Below are 22594 nucleotides of genomic sequence, written 5' to 3'. Positions count from 1 at the left end.
ATATATTTTGCCATCATTATATACACGACAACATGATAATTGAGGACTGCTTCACGTTTTACGGCAGTAACACAAGATATAAGTACAACATGTAGGCTCTATGTTATACATATGCCATCATGAACATGTAGTGAAGTTAATAGTGATATACTAATATTAAGACCAATTTAGTTGACTATTAAACTTTATATTCATGTAATTAAAAAAATGCAATGTACCTCTTTTATTGCTGGCTTGTCTTTGTTGGTGAAGAACACCGTCAGACAACGTCTTCCAAGTTTTCGCTCAAACATGACGCGGTCTATTAATTGTTCCGGATAGTAGCATAGTGACAAATAACTTTCTCAAAAAATGTCCGGAACCCCAATCTTTCGCCTCATTAATGGCTACAACATATTTCTTGTCATTATTAAGAAATCTCATTTTGAAACATGCATCCCTAAAACTTTTCCGAACAATTCCACCACCTTTTTTATATCCTCATAGCATGTTGGTCCCTTTGCAACCGTCAGCATCATTCTTAGGTAATAAAACTCACCGGTACTTGGAGGAACCCAAATAAGTCTTCCAATGGTATGACCTCTTTTATGTGGTCTCCATCGTCAGTATCTTTTTTCATAAACAAACTTGGTAAGAAAATTCGAGTATGTTAAATTTCTGGGTTAAATATACAAACCCCCTTGTAATATTAGCGAGATTTGGTTTAGACCCCTGTAAAAGATTTTTTTTTAAAAGCCCCCTTGTAATTTCCAGATTCCTTGGATATAGCCCCCGTACATTCCAGATTCTATTTTTCAATGACTTGGCAGTCCACCTGAATTTTTATTTTATTTTTGATTTAATTTGTAAGAGCCACGTGGAATTTATTTAAGTTTTTATTTAATTTTTTAAATTTTCGTATTAATTTTTTATTTAAATTTTTATTTTACGTTTTCTTAAATTCTAAAATCATTTTTATTAATGATTTTTAGAATTTTTTTTTTAATTATCAGAATAAATATTTGGGTCTTAGCCCAGTTAGTTAATGGCCCACTTACTCTCACAGTATATTTAATTCATTTGCTCTTATGTTTCATTGCTATATAAACATCAACTCTAATTTTTAATCAAACGATGTGGGATTTCTGAGGCAACACAAAGGGCTTCAGGTTGCTGCTGTTCATCAACTATCAAAAAGGCAAGATAGACCATGCTCATATCAAGGCATCATAAAACAATCTGCAGTAGTAATTGATACTAAGCAACAAATTTCATAGGAAAAAATTCTGCAAAATTGAGGTCTAGTAACCAATCTCCCCTCATTGTTAATAACTAATATTGCTGGGCAGGGTGGAGTCATTGTTCTTGAAACATCTTTGCCAATGGCCATTGAAAATGAAGATGGTAATTAACTATTTGCTAATTTTGAAGTGTAACTTGGATTGAATTGAGAACTACTGGGATGAAATTGACAACAATACTAAATAGAAACATCCCAATTATACAGAAAAAGAAAATGAATGGAGTTGTTAAATCAGTAAAAGTTAAAGCTAATCAAGTTTATCATTGACTTTAATTACTAGCTTGAAATAGACAATAGAAAAAAACATTTTGTTTAACTTTAGTGGGCACAACACAACAACCATTATACCAAAATTGACAAGTTGTAAATATGCTGTGGACTGCGCATCTTGGTAGACTCATGAAGGCTTATAAGACAGTACCAGAATGTTGGTTCCTCATTTTATTATTTGGAAGCATGGCACTATCCATAATGATGTCTTTGGTGTGGAAAGTGGATGTACAACTTCCATGGTGGGGTATGCTCTTTGCTTTTGCCTTAGCTTTTGTTGTAACCCTCCCAATTAGTGTCATCCAAGCAACTACCAACCAGGTATTAAGTCCAATGAATATTTCTTCCATCTCTAGTATAGTATTTTTCCTTCCCCTTGAAACTTGATTGTAACATAAGTGGTGGTTATCTTGCAGCAACCTGGATATGACATTATAGCACAGTTCATGATTGGGTATATCCTTCCTGGAAAACCAATTGCAAACTTGCTCTTTAAGATTTATGGGAGAATCAGCACCGTCCACGCGCTCTCTTTCTTGTCAGATCTCAAGCTCGGGCACTACATGAAAATCCCTCCTCGTTGCATGTACACAACACAGTTGGTTTGGTTGGTGTTTCAAGTGGCCAGCTTCTTATATTGCACAGCAGTGATGAACAAATAACTCAGTATTTTTGGAGTCCCACATCGTTTTTGAAGAAGATGATATGAGTGTATATAATACAAAAATACATGGCTATTAATGACTTAAAAATAGGCTGGAGTAATGGGCTGAAAATATAATTGTGTGTGTAAATATCATGGGTTCAAAGAGGCCCAAATTAAATTTTAATAATTAATTTGTAAAATAGATCTTCTTATAAAATATTAATAAAACTAATTTTAAAAAATGTAAAAAAAAAATATAAACGTAGATAAAAAAAGAATAAAAAAATTAAAATAATTGAAAATTCCACGTGGCTTATAAAAATTAAATCAAAATAAAATTAAAATCCAGATGTACTGCCAAGTCATTCAAAAATGGAATCTGGGCTCAATAGGGGCTACAGTGAGAGAATCTGAAAATTACAAGGTTTGTTTTACAAAAAAAACTTTACCAGGGGCTAAAACCTAAACTCGCTAACATTACAGGGGAGATTTGTATATTTAACCCTAAATTTCTAGCCTCTGGATATGTCTTATTTGCTTCCATCCAAGTGGTAAACATTGATTCTTTCGCACTTGATTTTTCAAATACTTTGTCTATCAGTTCATAATCAGTATAGTAAATCGAATTGTCACCCTCAAGCTAATATGGTTTATATACATTAAAAAGAACAAATATTTTCATGAAATGAAATTTCTTGACATAAATCTCGTAACTATAAAATCTAAAAAAAATAATTTATAAAATTATTGATGCAAATAAATGGAATAACAATTTTAAATAAAGTTTCAATTCCTTTGAAAATCAAAATGAAATAATTATAAAATAAAATAAATTCTAAACTATACAAATTCAAATTAGCTACAACCATACAATAGTTCTAACCGATTTATTGGTTTGACCAATGAATTGGTTGAATGATATTGATTTTTATCTGATCAATTACAATTACGTTCCAATAACTTCCAAACTAATCTAACCTTTGGTTTCGAGTTTAATCTGTCCGATTAATCGATCCAAGCCAGATTTTACAATAATAAAAATTGCTTTCAATATGTTTAAACCGAGATTTTGGATTCAAAACCAATGTTATATAAATAATAATTTCAGTCACTCCTCACCAACTTAATCCTTGAAATGATTGGGGTTACACCCACCTCTAGTGCCACGGAATTGTCAAGTTCTCTTGTCAATTCAAATAACTAACACACAAGATAATAGATAGGAATTCAAAGTAGTAATGAAGACGTGTGAAGTGCTAACATTGCTAGCCATGAAGGAAGCACAAGTTATCAAGCGGTAGCCTTCACCAGCCATGCACACATGACAAATCACATGATTCTATCTAAGGTATCTCCTCTTTGTCGAAAAAAAAACCAAGTAATTAATGAAACACCATTGGGAAAAAACACGTTAGCGTGTGGGAAAAACACGTTTGTGATGGAAAAAAGAGAGTGAAATAAAAGGAAGTGAGAGAGACCCGACCGTATACGGAAGAGGACTGTTTGTCAAAATCCAACACAGCTAGGTAAAGTATGGCCGAGAATGAATATGACGAAACTGCCCTTACCCGATATGAACCAATAATTAGTGTCTTGTGTCGTATTAGATACAAAAATTGGGTTGCCAGCAAGGTGTTGAAACATAAAACTTTAAGATTGGAGTTCCCTGTCAGGGGCACACCTGATGATGGTTATAGGAGGGAGGACAACTCAGACAAGATTTATGGTTCTCAGCTTTTCTCTCCTTACAAACATATCCGGCCCTCCCTTCTCACACGTACATGCAATACGTACAAATTAAAATCAACGACATTGCCAACAATCTGCTCTGGATTAGTGCAATCAATCACCACAAAAAGATAAACAAAAAAATTATAGAGATGTTATGTTACTATTAATTTACCCACTATAAAATACTCCTTAGATTAAAAAAAACATTTTATAAGTTATTATTACCTATAAAAGTTAAGAAAATTTAAAATCGAATAGTTGTGATTGATTCATAGTGTGGAAAAATTTACATTAAAAGACAAATTTTTTGACCAAAAACATAAATTAAAAAAGTAATAATATTCATAGTATAAATTAAAGAGAGAAAAAAATGCACTTAATATTTTTACACTCAATCCATATATTCCGCCAAATTATACTTTTAATATTAAAATATTAATATAATATAGATGAATGTTTTTTTTTTTAATAAGCAATTTGAATCTAGCGGGTTTTGAACCTGAGACCTTGAGAGGAGCACACACTCAAGACCCAAGCGTTTCACCGCTAGATCACACACACGCGCACATAATATAGATGAATGTTATAATTTTATTAAATGGTGATGTAAAAATAATTTACATTTACGATGCACTGCTTATAATCTCTATATTAAACGTTATAATTTAAAAGAAATAATAAATATTACCATAAATATTAAAAATAACAATTACTAAATATGAATAAGAGAGAAAAAGTAAATGCAAGAATTAAGAAAGTTTGGGATGGTTTAAATTCATGACTAACAATTCATATTGTTTTTCAAATTTTGCTTGATATAAATCTTTTAAAAATTCTAAATACACAATTAAAAAGATTTTTTTTAACGATCCCCCTTATCTTTTTGGTAAAAAATATGATAATAATTTTTTTAATATTTAATTAAAAAATTTAAAAATATTTTTTTTATCAAATACATTTTTCAGTTTACACCATAGCTGACTCAAAATAATAATAATAATAATAATAATAATAATAATAATAATAATAATAATAATAATAATAATAATAATAATAATAATATAAGGTGAGGTGTGTCCCAATTAGATTTTCATTCTTACAATAACAATCTAAAACAACATTTTAAATAAAATATTATCATAAAACACATTGGGGGACTAGGTCGGAATCTATGAAAAGAATATTATAAGTTGTTTCCTTGTTAAAATATTTACTCGTTAAAAAGTACAATATGTGAAAACCCCTATTTATTAAAGACTATCAGAAATTTTAGTGAATTTTATGGAGATGAGAGTTATTTCACGTAAGGGGTGAGAAGTTGTGTATGTGGTCTTTTTATGTAAGAATCAAAATCCTCCTTAACATTATTAATGATGTATTTATAGTAATCCTAGGTCAGAATCCTAAGCCCTTTGGAAATAACAACTACTATTGAGAAGATATAGGAATGGACGGTTAATCCACCATTATTTTCGAGAACGTGGTCAAATGACCCATTCTTTATTGTTAAGGAATGGGGACACGTCATTTTCCCACTCTCCCATATCAGACGACCATTCTCAAAGGGAGGCAACGTAATAAATGGAACGGACAATATATCCAACAAATAGGTCGCCCAAACTAGTTAATGGGCAACCAGAGAGGCGTTATAGACCCAACTGAGGTCCCTAGTCTCCGCCTCGCCCCTTACTAGTCACCCATTTAGGATATAATGATACACATTTCCTAAAACATGAGGACTTGTAAAGGGTGAAGTGTTTTACCTTATCTTCCTTTATTCTGACACCCCTAAGGGGACCTTCAATGGAATACTTCAACATGGCCAATGTTGGGTATTTTTACTAGAATTTAGCTTAGTCCCTCAGACGAGGTTTTAGTTAAGTCCCTCAGGAAAGAATTTAGTTGAGTGCCTTATGAAAGACTTTAGTCCCTTAGACGAGGCTTTAGCTTAGTCACTTAGGAAAGACTTTAGTTGAGTCTCAGGAGATACTTTAATTGAGTTCATCGAGAGAGACTTTAGTTAAATCCCTTAGGCAAGACTTTAATTATCTTATAGGAGTGACGTTTACACTACTTCTCTCTAAGACGACAATGATCTTCAAGTGGAAATCCAACATCCTTATTGCCTTTTTATAAGGCGGCAAGGATCTTCCAGAGGAAGTCCAACATTAGTATTGGCCTTTTTAAAGCGCCAAGGATCTTCTAATGGAAGTCAATCATTCATATTGGTCTTTTTTAGATGGCAATGATCTTCAAATTGAAGTCCAGTATTCACATTTTCCTTTTTAAGGCGGAAAATATTTTCTAGTGAAATTTGAACATCTATATTGTTAGTAGAACCAAAATGAGTTGTTGCAAATTATGAAAGTTTAAAGAGATTTATACATTGATTAGCGACTCACCCTTCTAACAATTAGCTATAATAATATTTTAAATTGACAGAACTCCAAGTTCTAGAAATTAATCGTCCATCTAACTCCTTGAGCTTGTAGGCTCCATGAGGTAGCTTTTGGTAGATGTAATATGGTCTTTCACTTGGATTGCAATTTTCCCTACTGAGCGGGCACATCGACCTGTCTTAACACCAGGCCGCCTTCCTGAATTTTTCTCCGAACCACTTTGAAGTTATATCTTCTAGATGCACTTTTCTTCGTGGAGAATTCTCGAACGTGGGAAACATCTCTTGTTTTGTCAACCAGATCAGTGACATATCTTAACCATGCCTCGTTCTGCTATGTATTTAACTGAGAGTGCTGCTAGGTAGGTGTGTCGATTTCAACAAGCAATATGGCGGCCAACCCATATACTAGAGTGAATGGAGTCTCCTTGATGGTTGAATTAGGTGTAGTGTGATATGACCATAGTACTTTATGCAATTGTTTGGCCCATTTTCCTTTGACATCATTCAACTTTTTCTTGATACCTATCATAATTACCTTATTAGTCTATTTTAATTGTCCATTTACCTATGGATAGGCAATGGAGATAAACTTTGTCTGACTCCCAAATTGTAACAAAAATAATGACCCAGGAAATCCAAACCTACACATGATACTTTGCCAATAAAAAAGGCAAACCATCTCTATTATGATCTTGGATACGACTTAGGCATCTATCCATTTCATGAAATAGTCTACCTCAACAACCATGAACTTTAGCTAATCTAGGTCCAAGGGAAGATGGCCTAAAATATCCACACCAAATTAACATGGGAGAGACTCTTCCCATTTTGCAGAGCCTTCCGACCATCAAAATGTACTTTTTACGCATTTGGGGTTTTTCTTTGCCTACAATTCATCCTGTGGTAACTCGTGTGATTGTAGATAGTGTATTATGGGTGTCATCCAACTAGATGATTGGGCGACTTTGAAGGTGTTAGTATCACCCTCCTTGATACTACGAATGACGAGTGTCTCCAGAATTACTGTGTTATCATACGTTGCTCTTTTTTAGCTGACAAGTTTAGACTGAAAATCTGCTCTAAAATTATTTGGTTTTAGGAACATAATTTATTTCAAAAGTTTTAAAGCGCTCAGATAAATCACACACCTTCTTCAAATACATGATGATTTGGGCCTCCTCTCCAATTGGTGACTTGAATTCTTCCAAAATATTTGCATGTACTTGTGATTTGATGCTCCCTCTAGGTATGTATTGGATGTCATACTCAAACAATTCAATGGCCCAAGACATCATTCTTCCTATTAGAGTTGGTTTCTTGAGGACTTGGCAAATGAGATAGTTTGTCTTCACCATTATCCGATGTCCTTGGAAATAAGATGTAAGCTCCCTTGTAGTCACCACCACTATCGAGGCAAGCCTTCAATCTTCTAATATCGATCCTCAACGTCCTTGAATATGTTGCTTATGGAATATACAATTTGCTCCATTTTGTTTATTTCCTGGACGAATATTGAGCTCATCATTTGACCAGTAACAGATAAATAGAGATACAAGGGAAAATCATCTATCAGGCACGTCAGAATGGGTGGCGATGCTAGGAACGCCTTCAAGTTGGAGAACATTCTTTTTCATTCAAAGCTCTCATTTTTCTTCAGCATGGCAAAGAAGTGGAAAAATTTATCACCTGCATATGAAAAGAAACAAGAAAGGGAGGCTAGGCGCCCTATTAGTTATTGAACCTCATTCACATTGGAGGGACGTCTCATATCAATGATGACTTAACACTTATAGGATTTTTCTTATATTCCTTTCTTGGTCAGCATGAATCTAAGGAATTTGCCTATATGAACGTCAAATTAAAATTTGGCAAAAATAAAACGCATGTTGTACTTCCTGACTAACTCTAGGACATTTTGTAAATCTATCGCATAACCATCCCCTTATGAACTTTTCACTATCATATCATCAATATAATTCTAGGTTGTGCCTTATCTATTTCGAGAACACCCCATCCATGAGTCTCTGATAAGTAATGTCAGTGTTCTATAATCCAAAGGGGATGACATTGTAATAATAGTTACCATGATTGGACATGAATATTTTCTTGCGAGAATCCATAAGGTCCATCTTACTCTAGTTGTATCTGGAGTAGGAATCCATGAAGCTAAGTGTTTTGTAGACCAAAGACCTATCGATCATATTGTCTATACTAGGTAGATGTACGGATCCTTTGGGCATACACCGTTGAGGTCAGTGAAATTGATGCACATGCGCCATTTGTTTGATGCTTTCTTTACCAATACCACTTTAACAAGCCATGATGGGTATTATACCTCTCTTACGAAGCCAGTGCTTGTCAGTTCTGCACTTCTTCATCAATGGCTACCCTATTTCCTCGACAACCTAGTGCTTCCTTTGAGATACTTGTTAGAAGATGGCACACCACTATAGTATTTATGTTTTCCATATATGAAGGTACCCAAGTTAACAATTCAATGTTCCTCTTAAGCATGGAAACCAACTCTTCTTAAAATTCAGACAGAGAGGTGCCTAGTTCAATGACTGGTGGTTCAAGGGGCCTAGTTCTTAAAATTCTTTAAAGTCTTTTGTTAGGGGTAAGCCTTTCATTCTTCACCTCCAACCTAGGGTCCCAGCTTTCTATATGGCATCACAAGGCAACGAGTTCCTTCCTTATCTTAAGGCTATTCTGATATCATTCTTGGGCGGTCTCATGGTCCCCCTTAACTGCGTTGACCTTCCCATCAAGTAATAGGTATTTAAGACTTAGATAGAGGGTGGACATGACTGCCCCTAATAAGTTAAAGGTGGGTCTCCCCAGAATGGTGTTGCAAGAGGACAAGTCATTTACCATGAGATATTTAACTTCAATTGTTTTGACGCTTGCCTTTGAGCCAAACATCGTTTTAAGCATCATCTGGCCCTTTACATGTACTTGTTCGCTGGAAAGGCCAATCAAATAACCTTGGAAATATCTTATTTTGCGGGGTCGAGTTGGAGCCTCTAGAGGTACTCTAGAACAAGACGTTTGTAGAGCTACCATGGTCGATCAATACTCGTTTCACATCCAAATTATACACTAAACCGTGACGACCATGGGGTCATTGTTATGAGGAAGAACACTAGAAGAGTCTTCATTTGATAAGGTGATTCTAGATTTCTGTCCCTTCCTTGGGGTTCTAGCAGCTTTAGTAGGTATGACATTTGTTGCAAAAACGTAACGGGCATATTTTCTTCAAGAAGAACTAGATTCTCCTCCACCGGCGATGGTATTGACAATGATGTCAAAGCTTTTCTTAAGCGTACTCATGGGAAGATGCTGAAAGTTATGGCGAATAATGATGAGTGTGACTCACGTCAATTATATTGGGTTCCACGGTAAGGCCAACTGTACTGGTCAAAAAGTACATTACGTGGCAACCCCTATTGATTAAGGGTTGTTAGAGGTTTAAAGGTATTTTGTGGGGATGGTAGTTAGCTCACGTAGAGGTGAGAAGTTGATTGCATGTGGTTTCTGTGTGAGAAACGTAATCCTCCTTAACTCTATCTTTGAGGTATTTCTGACTCCTTGGTCAGGATTCTAGGCATTTTGGGAATAACAACTACTACTGAAAAGATGTAGGGGTGGACGGTTAATCCGCAACTATTTATGAGAAAGTGATCAAGTGACTCATTATTTATTGTTAAAGAATAAGGACATCTCCTTTCCCCCCAATTCCCCATATCAGGTGACCATTCCTAAAAGGAGGTGACGTGGTCAATGGGACAAGCGATATATCCAGCAAACATGCATCCAAACTAAAAAATGGGCAACCAGAGAGGCGGTATGGACCTAACTCAGGTCCTTAGTCTTCATTTCGCCCCTTAGTGATCACCCTTTTAGGATACACTAATACAAAATTCACATTAAGAAAATTATGTGGTTTAAAAACTGATGAAGAAAAAAATGGTGTAGTACAAAGCAAAAAACATATAATGTTTAAAAACTGATGAAGAAAAAAATGGTGTAGTGCATACAAAGCAAAAAACATATAATTAAATTTGAAAGAGAGTAATTCATATTTTCTCTGAAAAAAATCATTCCTAATATAATTTGATAAACTATCTTTCCAAATAAAATCATCATAAACAAAAGTAGTGTTAACAATGTCATCCACACATCTATTTCCTTCTCTATTAATACAAGACACTTTGAAACGAAAGTTTCTAATTAAATAAACAGTTAAATCAAGGAGAAGTGTGTAAGTTAAAAAAGGCTTTATATAATTTGAAACAAGATTACAATCATGGTTCAAATAGTTTACCATTGTTATTAGATCTTTATTTGAAACAAGTGATCATGATTCAACTTTATTTGTCAACACCTCTCATGATTGCAGAGCCGGTCATTCTCATGTGCAGCCTGTATTGCAGCACTGGACCCCAAATTCTAGTGGTCATTGATGAATTTTTTAAAAATTACAAAAGCAATAGATTTTACACCTATTTTTTTTAAAACAAGTGTAAAATCAAAATTTGTTTTTAAACATCTATGATTTTATACCTATTTTTTTAAAAAGGTGTAAAATCGCAAAATTTAAAATTTAGGTTTATTTTTTAAATTATAACAACGTATCTGAATTGATTGTGTCAATCTTGTATGGTTGTATTATATTACGTTTATTATATGTTGATAACATGATTATTAAATGTCATGATGTTGGTGGAATTGATGATCTGAAATTACAATTAGTCAAGCACTTTGAGATGTATGATTTAGGTACTTTTCGTTACATCTTGGAGATTGAAGTTTCCTACTCTCATAGAGACTATATTCTCTCTCAATCCAAGTACATTGTCAACATCTTTGAACAAGCTCCTATTTTTTATGCTAGAGAATCAAATAGTCATCTTGAACGAAATAAATGTGAAATATGTTCCCTCATATAATATCACAATGTTTTTATTAACTTAAAAAAATTTATATTGGTCCCTTACATCTTCAAAATGTATATTTTAGTTCTTTTTATCATATTAGCAATCGATTTAGAATCAATTTTTAAGTTTTTTCTTCGTTAATTAGACGAAAAAGACCAACATAATATGTTTTGAAGAGTTAAGAGACAAATATAAAACTTTTCGAAGAAAAGGGACTAAAATGAACTTGAAAGTTAATATACGAGACTAAAAATGATATTTTGCGAAAAATAAAATTACTTTTTAATTTCAATAAATTTCTTTATTTAAATTAAACCTTAATATAAAAATTGCCAAGTTTAGTTCTCATCTTATACAATACTCCGTAGTGTTTTGTTAAAGAAAGATGCTCATCTTAAAAAGTTGTATGCTTTTCTTTTTTTACAGCAAAAGCTGTATGCTTTTAGTACTAGAGGCTAAAAATAAGCACTTTTTATGTAGATTATTATCCTAGAAAGCTTGAAAATATATAGGGACAAAACAAATAATTTTAAATTTAGGAAGTATGATAGAGTAAGATAAGGGTCATGATCATGTAGACCCAGATTGTCTCCTCATAAGTATATCTTCGCACGTTGGGAATGTAGATGGTACTGTCACTGTTATTACAAAGAGTGGCATGAGCCAGCTCTTTGCATTTTTGCCCTTTCATTGTTTAACAATAATATAAACATTGTGATATCTTTAGTTATCTGTTTTCCTAATTATGAAAACAACTAGTACTATAATATAATTATTGTCATTATGGTTTGCATTCGGTTTCTTTTTATTTTCTATAACTGGTTATTTATCATGCAAATGGTTCACTTTTGTTTGAAAATTTAGTATTTTTTGAAATTTTGAAGATTTGAAGCATGAAGAATTTGCATTGGTTAAAAGAGTTTTCTAACAATGTGAGGACGGGTAGAAGGCTTTCACTAGGGGAATACAAAAGAGCAGTGTCATGGTCTAAGTATTTAGTTTCTTCTGGAGCTGCTATTAAGGGAAATGAAGAAGATGATTGGAATGCTGATTTGTCTCAGTTGTTTATTGGTTCTAAATTTGATTCTGGGAGACATAGCAGGATCTATAGAGGTTTATACAAGAACATAGATGTGGCTATTAAGCTTGTGAGTCAACCTGAGGAGGATGAGGAACTGGCCGCTTTGCTTGAGAGACAATTCACTTCTGAGGTTGCTTTGTTGTTTCGGCTACGCCATCCGAATATTATTACTGTAAGTTCTATTTCTTCATTCATTTCTTTTCTGTATTTGTGAACGGTTAAGAGTTCAACATCGGATAATATATGTGTTTATAAGTGGAGATGAGTGAGGCCCAAACCACGTTTCTTAACATGGCATCAGAGTCTAACTTAAGATCCGTTGCACCATCTGCTATTAAGTTTCTGCTAACCACCACCTTCCATATGTCAAAGTCCTGGCGTGTGGGAGTGTGTTCCGAGTCTTCACAGTTATTACAACTGCTAAATGATGAAGAAATGAAGCATATTTCGAGTTATTAACATTTTGATTGATAATTGTATTATTGTAGTTTGTTGGAGCATGCAAGAAACCACCAGTGTTCTGCATAATCACTGAATATATGGCTGGAGGCTCATTGAGAAAGTACCTGCAACAACAAGGACCACATTCAGTTCCTCCGAAAGTTGTTCTTGAGTTAGCCCTTGATATTGCAAGGGGGATGCAGTATCTTCATTCTCAAGGAATACTTCATAGGGATCTCAAATCAGAAAATCTGTTGTTGGATGAAGATATGTGTGTAAAAGTGGCGGATTTTGGGATCTCGTGCTTAGAATCTCAAACCGGAAGCGCAAAAGGATTCACTGGAACTTACCGTTGGATGGCGCCTGAAATGATCAGAGAAAAGCGTCATACAAAGAAAGTAGATGTCTATAGTTTTGCCATAGTTCTATGGGAGCTAATAACAGGACTTACACCATTTGATAACATGACACCAGAACAAGCAGCATATGCAGTAACTCACAAGGTATCGTTGCTATAGTACGCCTCGATCTTGATTTCAATACAACTTTTGCTTTGTTTTTTTATATATATTAAGTATCGTAGTTCAATGGCTATTGATGTGCTGACTGCGTGAATGCGTGGATCTCTCTAAGCATCAAGAATCCGTCCAATTTTATTTCCGTGCATTTCTTGATTTTCTATAAACTCTGATTTTTGGAATATTTGTGCAGAATGCAAGGCCTCCATTACCATCTGATTGTCCATTGGCATTTAGTCATCTCATCAAGAAGTGTTGGTCAAGCAATCCAAATAAACGGCCACATTTTGTTGAGATAGTCTCAAATTTGGAGAGATATACTGATTCACTCGAGCAGGATCCTGAATTTTTATCTACCTACAAACCAAGTCCTAGTAATGTACTTGTGAAATGCTTACCAAATTGTAATGCTGGCAACAAGTTCACTTCTTGAGAGGCTTAGAAGTTAGGACTCTCTTTTCAATAATCTGATTATAATTGTATTATATCAATCCCAAGATGGAATAGTATGGTGCTATTTGAATTAACTTCTAGCTTGATGAGCCTTTTAATTAGAATTTTATCACCCAAGATATTACTATAGGTTAAGTCCCATATATACTACGCTGTTTCTTTAATATGTTATGTGGTATTGGCTAATATTGTGACTCCGATGGGATAAAACAATTATGACTATCAACAATGTCATCACTAGAATAAAAAATCCAATTTAAAACTATATCACTATGATAAAACAATCAAATATTAATTACATCAGACATACAATACACTTTATGATTTGCTTTAGAATTACATTGTTGTTTTCGGTTTTGAAAAATAAATTTCCATAAAAAAATTATCGGGACGAGTTGCGTACTAAGTAGTTTTCTTTAAAACGTTTTGTCATACTGTCAATAATTATGCAAAGCAGTCGAGTTTGTACGACGTCTTCAAGATAAAACAGTATGTTCAAAATAATTACTATTATTACTTGCACGATAATGAATAGTTTAAGAGATACGCTTGCAGATGGTGTTTAAACCACTCACAGTATCTGAAATTAATTCAATCTAAAGAAAATATTTTGAGAGAGAGAGAGAGAGAGAGAGAGAGAGAGAGAATCTGATGTAAAGTTCAAATGAAGTTGTTGAACCATATTTATACGAGAAATAGCTCAACTAAATGGAGCAAAATTTGTGTAGAAAGTGATTGAGAAAAATACAGGAAGTGGGAGAGGAACTAGTCATTCTGTTGGAATTTTGGACACGAAGTACATGGCGACCTCTAATACGATGAACTGACTTTAAAGAAATGTTGCGGATAGCAAGAGTCGCCACCGACTTTTATTTTATCCAAATATCAGAAAGGCTAAAAAAACAGGAAAAACCTTTTAAATAAAAACCGAGCTCGGGGGATAATTTATGCAAAAGGAAGGTGTAAGGCACCCTTTGCATCCATGGTTTTCCATGGGCTCTTAATTGCTTTGCTCTTTTGAAAGAAAAAAGTGTAGAAAAGAAATAAGACTTTAGTTTGTAAATAAGCGTAGCTTTTGAAAGTTTTTGAGAAAAGGGTAGAAAAATGTTTTAAACCAGAGCATGCAATTAAGGGCAAATTACCTGGTTAGATGAAAAATGTTCTTTTTATCCTTTCAAGGCTATCCCTGCCATAGGAGGGCAAGGAAGTCCTTTGATTTGGAGGTTGAAGGGTCGTCGAGTTATCGTTCGCCATAAGACTGTCCCATGTCATAGAGGAGGCAGGTAGTCTAAGGGAAGGATCATAATAGCCATCTTCGTTAGGCAACTAGAGGACACCTCAGCCTTTCGTAGGCAACTTCCGAGGGACGAGATCATATTGTGTATCGAAGGCAGCATCATTAGGGACTTAAGATCTTAATCGAGGCAACATGGCTGAGGTATCCTCGTATTCGAGGGACATGGCTATTCTGCAAAAAATCACAAGGCAACAAGGCAACAGGCAACAGGCAACAAGAGGGGTTACCAAAAAAGTGTGTGTGGGTGCAACAATCATGTGATTCAATTCGAAATATATTATCTTGTATTTTAAATGGCTATAATTCAGTTCAGAGTTGCACTCCCTAAATTACTAACCATGGCATAAAGTACAATATACAGATTAAGTGCCTTTGAGGCCAAACAATACAAACCAGGAACAGATACATAAGAATATGGGGAAGGGAGTAATGAAACCAGCGGGTTTGACATAAGTAATAACTAGGAAAAAAAATAAAAGAAGTTAGAGTTTTAGGGTTACTGTTTATTTGAGCTTTGGTGGTTGGACAAACCCTGAAAAGGCGGGAAAAATAGAAACCAAAAAAGGGGGTGAGTGCATTATCAATTCAAATGAGAACTAGGGTTAATCCTAATTTGATAAAGAAAACAAAACAAAATAAATATTTAAGATAAAAACAACACTTAGCTTTTGATTTGATCTGATATGGTTTGTAGTCGGGAGTACTCGGGGTTAACCCTGAAAAATTGGCAAAGCAAAGGCAGACAGAAAAAAGAAGGTGAGGGTAGGCGGAGTTCATTATATTTGAAGGCAAACCCTAAATTTAAATAAAATAACTAATATTTAAATAAGGGTTAAATCGGGACTTAGCTTCGTAATAGGCGAGGCGCATAGTCGGAGGAAACCCTGTTGCTAACCCTAAAAAATGCACAAAGAAGGAGAATTTTTTCAGTGTGTGACTGATCTAAGACAAACCTCACAAACCTTCATCAAGGCACAAGTTAACCCTGATTAATAAAATAATAGACTAATTGAAATAATATCAAAGTTACGGAGAAAAAATCGAGAATTCGAATCAATATATATCAATTAAATAATTATTGGATGTAATCCTAATTATTTAATTTATAAAAGGTTTATTTGAAAATAAATATTGAATTTTAAATAATAATAAAACAATTGTGAAAACTCGGATTTTCGATAAAAACTATACATAACAAATAATTTATTGGAATAAATAAAATAAATATAAGAGAAATAATAATAATAATAATAATAATAATAATAATAATAATAGTAGGAGAAAGAAAACAGAAAAACATTTATGTAATTGAAAAAATAAAAATTAGAAAAACTAGAAAAAGAACTTAGCTTTTTATTCTGCGTGGTAGGCCTGCGAGGGCGTATGATAGACCTGCTACTTGTCACTTTCAGATCGGGCTAGAGGAAGATCCATCGGTGGAGATTGAACGGGAATCGAACCCATGTTCCTTATCCCATGCACGCTTCTATCGCCATTCCTACTGCGCTGGTTATGTGATATAGATATAAAACCAATATATTATAATAAGAAACAACTAAGGGAAATTTAAATGAAAAATTTCGCGCCCAGACCCTCCTTCAACCTTCGTTCTCTTTCAAAAAAGAAACCAGGCTTTTAGCCACGGCTCTCTATGCGTGGCTATATGCTCCCGGCGCTTAATCCTGAAAATCATCATCACGAAACGCATAAAAATATCCCAGACTAGCTATAAGGAGCCTCACGAACCTGTTGAACCTGTCAATTCGACACGAAATCGCCTCTAAACGAAATCCCCTTTTTAGAGAAACTGGAACCCTAACAATGGTGTCTCGTGACTCTTGCAACAAACCTTAAAACAAACCATCCAGAAACAATCTATATGCCCATGCGAACAAGAATATGGCATTAAATCTCGTTTATGATGCGTGAATGATATAGTTTAGGATAAAAGAAAGTTTCACAAACCGTTATGGTGATGAGCGCAAATTGGCTTGTTTCAAGCGATGATGGGGATTGTAACACGTCCAGGAAGTATCAGGGAAGCGGTTGAGATCGTTTGTTTTGCTTGAATCTTGCTGAAATCCGGAATTCGAGATTGCTCTTGTTCTTGGATTTTTTGAGTTTTTAGCAACTCTTCTTGACTGCAAATTCCTATTCTCTTCCTTTTTATGCATTGTATTTGTTATCTATATATAATAGAATGGATTAGGGTAAGAAAATTGACTCAAATCTCTTTCAATAAAGGATTGGAAATTGAAAGAAGATTGATCGGTGAATCTTTCCACATTTGATCAAAAATTGATTTTCTCCCTTCAATCTTCATTAATACGAAATTGAATCAAATAATATGTATTTGGATGATTGATTATGAGTGAAATAAAACCAAATCCAATCTTTACCTATCTCCTTTCAAAATATTTGATTTAAATGATTTTTTTAATGAATAAAATTCTTATAAAATCAATTAACCATCAATAATTCGTGGTATAGAGAATAGAGCTTCTAGATGACTTGGGGAACAAGATTGGGCCATAAAAACTTGGGCCTCTTTGCAAAAGAAATCAATTTGAGGCCTTTTTCTTCACATTTTTTCCTTCAAAATTAGCCAACTTTGACAAGGCATATCTCTCTCAATTTTTGAGGTATGGAGGAGTTCTAGGACTTTTTAGAAACCTTAAAGAGTCCTCTAACCAATGTCTTTGGTCTCATGTCAAAATAATTTTCCATGCTCCTTGTGTGTCCTTTCAAAAAAATGACTTTATGTTGAGTTTTGAAAAGGACCTATAGTGTTTTGGTCCATACCTCTCAAATGAAGCATTTTTAGACTTGGCATGTGAGACACAAAATTGTATAGAATTCAATTTCCTTCAAAATGAGCTTTGGATGGGAAATTTCTGATGTTCCATGTGGGAGTTATGGCTGGTCAAAGTTTAGTTGACTTTCTCCTTTAAAAACCCTAATTTAAAAACTTTTAAAATTGTTGATTTCTGATCTTTCCTTGATGAACCATGATCAATTCTTGATCAAATGGTGAATGATAATTCAATATGAGGATGTTGACAAAAAATCAGGAGTTTTGACTGTACTTTGACCACAGTTGACTTTTAGGTCAAATCAGTCGACTGTTGACTTTCTGAGTAATTGTGTAATCAACCTTTTGAATTGAGCCCTGAATTTTGTCATAGAAGTAGTTTGAAACATCATAAACCATATGAGGTGCCTTGGAGTATTTTGATCCATTGATTTTTCTCAGAACAACAAAACCCTAGTTTCTTGAGCCTTTGTTTAGGAGGGATGTCTTTGAGCTTTGTGCCTTGACTTGAGTTTGAACAAGAGAAATAGTATGGGCAAATTTTGGGGTATGACAGCTGCCCCTGTTCAATTTTCTTATATCTGAAGATGTAGACTGGTATGTGTGCTTGTCAGAATTTGAAGGTAGAAGAGGATTGAACACTAGAATACCCAAGAATTTGCCCTTGCTGAAGTAGGGACTTTTATCGGAAATGGGCTTGAAGATGCCATCTAGGAAGAGTGTTTTCGGAGATGGGATTTAAAGATGCCATCCGGGTTGATAGACTTGAGAGTTAGAATACGTCGTACGTTAGACCGTATCTGAAGAATATACTTAGGATGAGTCGTACGTTAGACTGGAGGATGGGTCGTGCGTTAGACCGGAGGATGAGTCGTGCGTTAGACTGAATCCCATTTGCATTGGTAGATGTCTGGAAAGTCGTGCGTTAGGCTGAGGGAAGAGTCGTGCGTTAGACTGAACCAATTCGCATCCGTAGATGTCTAGAAGGCCGTGCGTTAGGCTGAAGGATGAGTCATGCGTTAGACTGAATCCAATTTGCATCCGTAGATGTCTGGAAGGCCGTGCGTTAGGCTGAAGGATGTGTCGTGCGTTAGATCAGATCCAATTTGCATCCGTAGATGTCTGGAAAATCGTGCGTTAGGTTGAAGGATGAGTCGTGCATTAGACTGAATCCAATTTGCATCCGTAGATGTCTGGAAAACTGTGCATTAGGTTGAAGGATAAGTCGTGCGTTAGACTAATCCAATTTGCATCCGTAGATGTCTGGAAAACCGTGCGTTAGGTTGAAGGATAAGTCGTGCATTAGACTAATCCAATTTGCATTCGTAAATGTCTGGAAAACCGTGCGTTAGGCTTTGCTTTGAATAAGATTCGAATCTTCGTAATGTACCCGTGAGATATTGTCAGTTTTTATGCAATGTTATGGTGCATGTATTATGCGACGAGTCTCTTAAAATAAATGAGAAACTTGAATGTTATGTATGAATTCATTATGAGGTAATGTATGCAATGTATGAATGTGAATATGATTTATGTTGTCTTGTTTGAGAAAATAAATATGTCTTTGTGATTTTATTGTCTGATTTTGTCTTGAAGATGCTCAGCTGGAGATTTATGATTTCTGCTTGGGGATGAATAGTAATTTGATGTACCCTGACTGGGGATAAAAGATATTAGTAAACCATGTTGGAGAAGAGCAACGTGTTGAAGAAACGGTAGTGTTGAAGATGTGAACTCTATTGGGGAGCCCATGTCTTTGTCGGGACGAGAGCATTTGAAGATATCTTCTTAATGATTACTCTGTGTGGATATGATCTTGTGAACCGACTCTGTGGGGAGACATGGGTGTCTTGAAAGTTGCCCCCAGTATTATAGTAACTACCACTCCTGGATTTACATTGATTAGGACACACCACTGAGTATTGATCAAGATGTCAAATTGGACTTGCATAGATTTGCCCCTGCTAGTAGGGACTTTTTGGAAAGATTCGCCTCGCGAGGACTTTATGAGATGTGCACTATGGGCGACATGCCCCTAGTAATCGTAGTCCAGGACAATGTCCTCTGTTGATTGGGAAGTAGCTTCAGATCTACTTGGATGCATGCCCCTGATTGTTCCGGCATCCTTGAGAGATTCTCAGAATCTTGACTTGATTGCCCCAGATTGATCGGGAAATAGTTTGAAACCCACTTGGGATGTATGCCTTTGACTGTTTGGCATTTGAGAGATTCTTGGAATCTTGACTTGATTGCCCCTGATTGATCGGGAAATAGTTTGAAACCCACTTGGGATGTATGCCTTTGACTGTTTGGCATTTGAGAGATTCTTGGAATCTTGACTTGATTGCCCCAGATTGATTGGGCAAAACATGCCATGCCCCTTGTATACATAAGAGACATTGCTTCTGAAGTGATTTTGTCTGTCGTTATAACTTTCAGTCATTAGTTGTACCATGTGCAAATTCTTCCTGATGCTAACATTCAAAATTACGTAGCAAAATATGTTTAATAATGAATTCATGAGATGCAGTGCATATGTCTGTCTTGAGTTTTTTTTGAAAAACATTAAAGCTGGAGATGTAAAAGCGTGATGTTTATAAAAACGTGATATTTGTAAAAACGAGATATCAACTCGGCATTTGTGATAAACCTTAAGGAGTCAGGATACCCTTTTGGTGACAGTATGCTTTCGAACTAACCATGCTTCAGTTAGGACTTTCAAAGGTTGTAACGTGGCTTGGTTCACGGTTTAAGAAATAAAGGATAATGGCTCGAAGTTTATTTATTCCCATCCCAATCTTCGTGACGTTCTTCGATCTTATGCTCAGTTAACTCTGTGTTTAAGCCTTAGCGAAGCTTGAAGTTGTAACATTGATATTTGATGATGGTTAAAGCACCGACAGTTTATTTGGACAGACAGTCATCCTCTTTTTTTTTTGTAATTTTCTTTTCGTCGAGGATTTGCGGTGACCTCTTTTTTGACTTTGTTATCCCTAACTTTTGCCTGAACTGTTTATTTTGAAGTTTACAGTCAGCGGGATGTTTCAATTTTTGATAAGTCTCCTCCATAGGTTTTGACTTAACAGTTTTTCTTTTTGATGGATATTGACTGTCTGACTTAATGTTTGCGGGAAACCATCATTATTTGTGTAAAAGCGTACTGGTATGACTGAGTTAACTGAGTAACTACCCTGCCCCAGGTTATGATCAAGGTTTTAAATTGTTCAAGAAAGAAAACTCCTGCGCCTTAGGCTCTAAGGGGTTGACAAGGGATTAACATCCTTATATCTCCGCTGTTTAGGAATTGAAACAATGCCTGTACATCATCAACATAGTCTGTTCAAAAGCATACTGTATGAGGTTGCGGTATCATTTTCGTCATCCTCCCTTAAAAGGCTTACGGCTTAGCAGGAGTTAAGTATCACAAAACATATGCAAAGTAAAGACATAACTTAAAATGAGTGATAACGAAATAATTTATTCAAGACAAACGTATGCAATGCACTGATGATGATTATTAAAACAGATAATGTTTATCATAAGTCAAATGTTTAAACAAACAGAATAGAAATTGCAAATGAAAGTAAATCTAATGATCTAAAAAGTTCATCCTTCTAGACATTAATCCATCTTATCGTGATTAGGCATGGGAACCGTGATCACTACAGGAGTCTTGGGATGGTTGAATTCACCAGCATCGATCAGGTCTTGAATCTTGTTCTTCAGCGTCCAGCAACTATTTGTATCGTGACCAGGGCTACCGGAGTGGAATGCACATCTCGCATTGGGATTATAGCCGCGAGCGGAAGTACTAGGATTCTTAGGGGGATCCTTTAAAGTAATCAACTCTGACTTTAGCAAGAATTATAATGCCTGAGCCAGTGACATATCGATCTTCGTGAACTGACGCTTAGGTGCATCTGACTTGCGTCCTTGTTGTGGAACTGGTGTAGAGATCAGAATTGTCCCCACAGATTGGTTGTGTTCATTACGACCCTTCTGATTGTACAAAGCATTAGCCATGTAGGGCTTCTCAAGTGAGTTGAAGTCAATGATCTTGTCATCGATGAGGTCTTGAATCTTGTGCTTTAATTTCCAACAATCCTCTGTATCATGACCAGGGCTATTCGATTGATAAGCACATCTCGCATGGTACTTATACCCAGGAGTGGGATTGGTAGGAAATGAATATGGAGGCAATAGAGTTATCAAGTTCTGATTGAGCAGTTGTTGTAGAACTTGAGACAGCGGTATGTGTGATGGAGTAAATGACCGCTTAGGCTTGAATCTCTGATTATCTTGACCACTTTGCTGCCTATGTTGATCCTTCTCCTTCTCGATCAGAAGTGCCTTTAATTCTTCTTGCCCTTTGGCCAAGTGAAAGATTATTTTTCGGAACTGGTTATTCTGAGCCTGAAGATTTTAGACAGATTGCTCGAGATTCATGATGTTGAAATAAACAGCGAGGAAGGATGAGAGACCTATTGTAAGAGACCTGCTATGCGCTGTTATGAATGCAGATGCAATGTTTTCAAGGATCTTTAGGAAATTTAGTTTGCAATATTTAGACATTGAATCAATCCCAGCTTCGTCTGAAGAACTTTGACTGTCGTCTTGGCACGTCCTTCTTTGAGAATCAAGCTCACCATATCGAGTGGGCCATCGCCTCTGATTTGGGATATCTCTGAATTTGAAAGTGCATGGCTAAAGGAAAATAAATCCTCT

General features: G+C 35.2%; 2 protein-coding genes across 2 annotated transcripts; both read left to right on the top strand.

Annotated features, from left to right (window-relative positions):
* Positions 1-1723: 1723 nt before the first annotated feature.
* Positions 1724-2228, top strand: LOC131622369 (oligopeptide transporter 3-like). Its single transcript, XM_058893397.1, has 2 exons — positions 1724-1873; positions 1969-2228. The coding sequence occupies exons 1-2, from the start codon at positions 1739-1741 to the stop codon at positions 2212-2214; spliced, it is 381 nt and encodes a 126-aa protein (XP_058749380.1). The 5' UTR covers positions 1724-1738; the 3' UTR covers positions 2215-2228.
* A 9700-nt stretch (positions 2229-11928) lies between these two features.
* LOC131622368 (serine/threonine/tyrosine-protein kinase HT1-like) lies at positions 11929-13834 on the top strand. The gene is made up of 3 exons (XM_058893396.1): positions 11929-12520; positions 12837-13292; positions 13501-13834. Exons 1-3 carry the CDS (start codon positions 12161-12163, stop codon positions 13738-13740), a joined length of 1056 nt encoding a protein of 351 aa, XP_058749379.1. The 5' UTR covers positions 11929-12160; the 3' UTR covers positions 13741-13834.
* Positions 13835-22594: the final 8760 nt, after the last annotated feature.

This window comes from Vicia villosa, unplaced genomic scaffold (genome assembly GCF_029867415.1).
Source record: "Vicia villosa cultivar HV-30 ecotype Madison, WI unplaced genomic scaffold, Vvil1.0 ctg.000029F_1_1_3, whole genome shotgun sequence".
Taxonomy (NCBI): Eukaryota; Viridiplantae; Streptophyta; class Magnoliopsida; order Fabales; family Fabaceae; genus Vicia; species Vicia villosa.
The sequence above is the reverse complement of the archived record's forward strand: the minus strand, read 5'-3'. Positions and strand labels throughout refer to the sequence as shown.

Bases quoted from the DNA above. Each gene is read 5' to 3' on its own strand.
- LOC131622368 (XM_058893396.1), top strand. From the start codon at position 12,161: ATGAAGAATTTGCATTGGTTAAAAGAGTTTTCTAACAATGTGAGGACG. The intron at 12,521-12,836 runs GTAAGTTCTATT...GTATTATTGTAG, and splicing joins GCCATCCGAATATTATTACT to TTTGTTGGAGCATGCAAGAA. The intron at 13,293-13,500 runs GTATCGTTGCTA...ATATTTGTGCAG, and splicing joins CATATGCAGTAACTCACAAG to AATGCAAGGCCTCCATTACC.
- LOC131622369 (XM_058893397.1), top strand. From the start codon at position 1,739: ATGGCACTATCCATAATGATGTCTTTGGTGTGGAAAGTGGATGTACAA. The intron at 1,874-1,968 runs GTATTAAGTCCA...GTTATCTTGCAG, and splicing joins TCCAAGCAACTACCAACCAG to CAACCTGGATATGACATTAT.